The sequence below is a fragment of the Rhincodon typus genome, unplaced genomic scaffold (assembly GCF_021869965.1).
Source record: "Rhincodon typus isolate 14 unplaced genomic scaffold, sRhiTyp1.1 hic_rhity00006148, whole genome shotgun sequence".
Taxonomy (NCBI): domain Eukaryota; kingdom Metazoa; phylum Chordata; class Chondrichthyes; order Orectolobiformes; family Rhincodontidae; genus Rhincodon; species Rhincodon typus.
In genome coordinates, this window is record NW_025971786.1 from 7,654 (window position 1) to 10,264 (window position 2,611).

The 2,611-nt window shown below is 48.9% G+C and overlaps 1 protein-coding gene and 1 non-coding gene across 2 annotated transcripts in view; one reads left to right on the top strand and one right to left on the bottom strand.

Annotated features, from left to right (window-relative positions):
* The window catches only part of LOC125482126 (adhesion G-protein coupled receptor G4-like), a gene marked incomplete at both ends in the record, with an annotated part of 9,386 nt that extends 7,376 nt beyond the window's left edge, over positions 1–2,010 (bottom strand). Inside the window, 2 exons of the mRNA XM_048594124.1 lie at positions 379–497; positions 1,887–2,010. Of these exons, the coding sequence (XP_048450081.1) occupies positions 379–497; positions 1,887–2,010 (243 nt within the window). The remainder of the gene's footprint in view (positions 1–378; positions 498–1,886) is intronic.
* Positions 869–977, top strand: LOC125482127. The gene has a single exon (XR_007261555.1). It is a non-coding gene; the product is annotated as a U6 spliceosomal RNA (small nuclear RNA).
* Positions 2,011–2,611: the final 601 nt, after the last annotated feature.

Genomic DNA, 2,611 nt, shown 5'->3' on the forward strand with positions numbered 1-2,611 from the left:
CCTCTCTCTCCCTCCCCCTCTCTCTCTCCCTCCCCCCCTCTCTCTGTGTGTTGTGGGGTAGGTTGCCTGTGGGGTCACCCCTTACCCCGACACTGATGGACTGCCCTGGTGTATGGTGTCTGGCCTGATACAGCCGGTGGTCTGCTGGGTCAGTTCAGAGGGCAATGCCAAACCCACTGCTGTGGCTCTGGAGTTACGTGTGTAGGCCAGACCAGATTGGGGAAGGCAGATTTCCCTCCCTGAAGGGCAGTAGTGAACCAGATGGGGTTTTTACTGAGAATTTCAAGTAAAGCTAGAAGACATGCAAATGCAGTGCCTGAAGCTAAAAGACCTGCCAAAGGGTGATGATCCTGCAGGTAGTTCCCACAGGACTCTTACCTGCTGTTACTGGAATGGGTTCCATGTCTGAGATACTGTTTGGCAGGGCTGGCCACACGCTGCACTGTTCCAGGTTGGGTTTTGACCATTCTGCTTGATCACTGTCATCCCCCAGTTTACTGCAAAACACAACAAACACACTCAGGGACAGAGTTGAGCTACACCCTGGCAGCGAGCAGCTGGGGAACAGCAGGGAGTCTCCCCATGAGGGTAGGTGAATGAGAGACTGCACTCAGTGAGGTTCATGTGGGATCTAACAATATCAATTCACCCAGAGACTGTGTCAGAAAGTGGGAGATGAAATAGGGAGAGGGAGCACACTTGCATCTACCAGCAGCAATCAGATGGTTTGGTAAAACTTTAATATCCACAAAGAAAGTTTTGGTCCAACTGATTAAGGACATTGGGGAGACTTGCCTGGAATACTGTGTGGAGATTAATTTCTATCCTTACAGACTGTGACTCTAAACTTTGAGGGAATACAGCAAAGGTTCCCTAAATTCAGCAGCACATATACTAAAGTAGGAATGATACAGAGAAAATTAGCATGGCCCCTGCGCAACGATGACTCACAAATTTATGAAGCATTCCATATATTTTTGGGGTGGCACGGTGGCTCAGTGGTTAGCACTGCTGCCTCACAGCGCCAGAGACCCGGGTTTGATTCCAGCCTTGGGCGACTGTCTGTGTGGAGTTTGCGTGTTCTCCCCGTGTCTGTGTGGGTTTCCTCCGGGTGCTCCAGTTTCCTCCCACAGTCCACAGATGTGCAGGTTAGGGTGGATTGGCCATGCTAAATTGTCTGTAGTGTTCAGGGAGGTGTAGATTAGGTGAGTTATAGGAGGATGGGTCTGGGTGGGATGCTCTGAGGTTCAGTGTGGACTTGTTGGGCCGAAGGGCCTGTTTCCACACTGTAGAGATTCTATTAGATGTGGAGCTGTAGTTCTGTGAACAGGGACTGAATAAACTGGGTTGATATTCACTGGAGTTTAAAGAGGAAGATGATCTCATTGAAACATCTGAGATTGTGAGGAGGCAGGTGAGAGTGGGCACTGAGAGGGTATCACTCCCTGACAGGAGGGTTTGAAACTTGGGCACTGTCTCAGGACATGGGGGCTGACCATTTCGGACCGAGATAAGGAGCAATGCCTTCACTCGGTCTTATGGCTATTAGGAGCTATCTCCCCTGGAGGGTGTGGCTGCTTCATTGTTGAATATATTTCAGGCTGGGACAGACAGGTGATTGGTCTTTGGGAATCGAGGGAAACAGGGAGTGGGCGGGAACGGGAAGTTGAAGATTAAGTTTAACTGTGATAGTATTGAATGGTGAGGCAGGACTGAATGGTCTCCACCTGGTGCTTTTCTCATGTTCTTAAACAAACAGGTGGAATGTTTGTTGCTAACCTCACTGACAGTCAGTTTCTCAATCAGTCATTTGCAGCTGACTGTGTTTACTGGTTGGAGCCAAACACCCTCCCATAGTCTCCGTGAGATAACCCCACACTCCTCACCATTTTCTCTCGGCCTGTTTCTGTGCTTTCCTCACACAGTTTAATTGGACAGTGTTCACTGGTGTGGTTGAAGGCCAGGTATAATCACCCTTGTCAGTGTGCATAGACTCTGTTGGACAGGAACCTGGAACTGAAGAAAGAAAGGTTATTGATACCTGAGACAACATCTCAAAGTAAACATTCATATAAAACCAGCAAGGGCTGATGGTAAAAAGATTAGTATGTGTCATCTATTGGTCTGGGGGCTTCAAAATGCAGTTACACTAATTGAGTTACACCAGGTGTGACCCCAAGAAATGGGAGCAGGGAGACAATAACCGGTCTGTCCAACCTGTACTGTCTTTCACTAAGATCACACATGATCTTCTCCTATAACCCTTTTCCCCACATTGTCCTCACAACCCTTACCCTTTAAGTGAATGAAAGTGACTCCTCAGGAGCTGGAAGCCAATGTCTCTCTCAGAATCATTGAAGGATATGGGCCGGAGAACAATCGCAGACATTGCAATAAGGAAAATCAGACCAACTTCCCACCATCTCCCAGGTGAGATCGCTCCGAGAGATGAGTGACCAACTGGCCAAATCAGTCCCAGGGACCACAGGAAGCAGCACCCCGCCCCCACCACCCCCACCAAAACACACACTCACACTCACACACACTCACACTCAATCTCACACTCACACACTCACACACACTCACACTCAATCTCACACTCACACACACA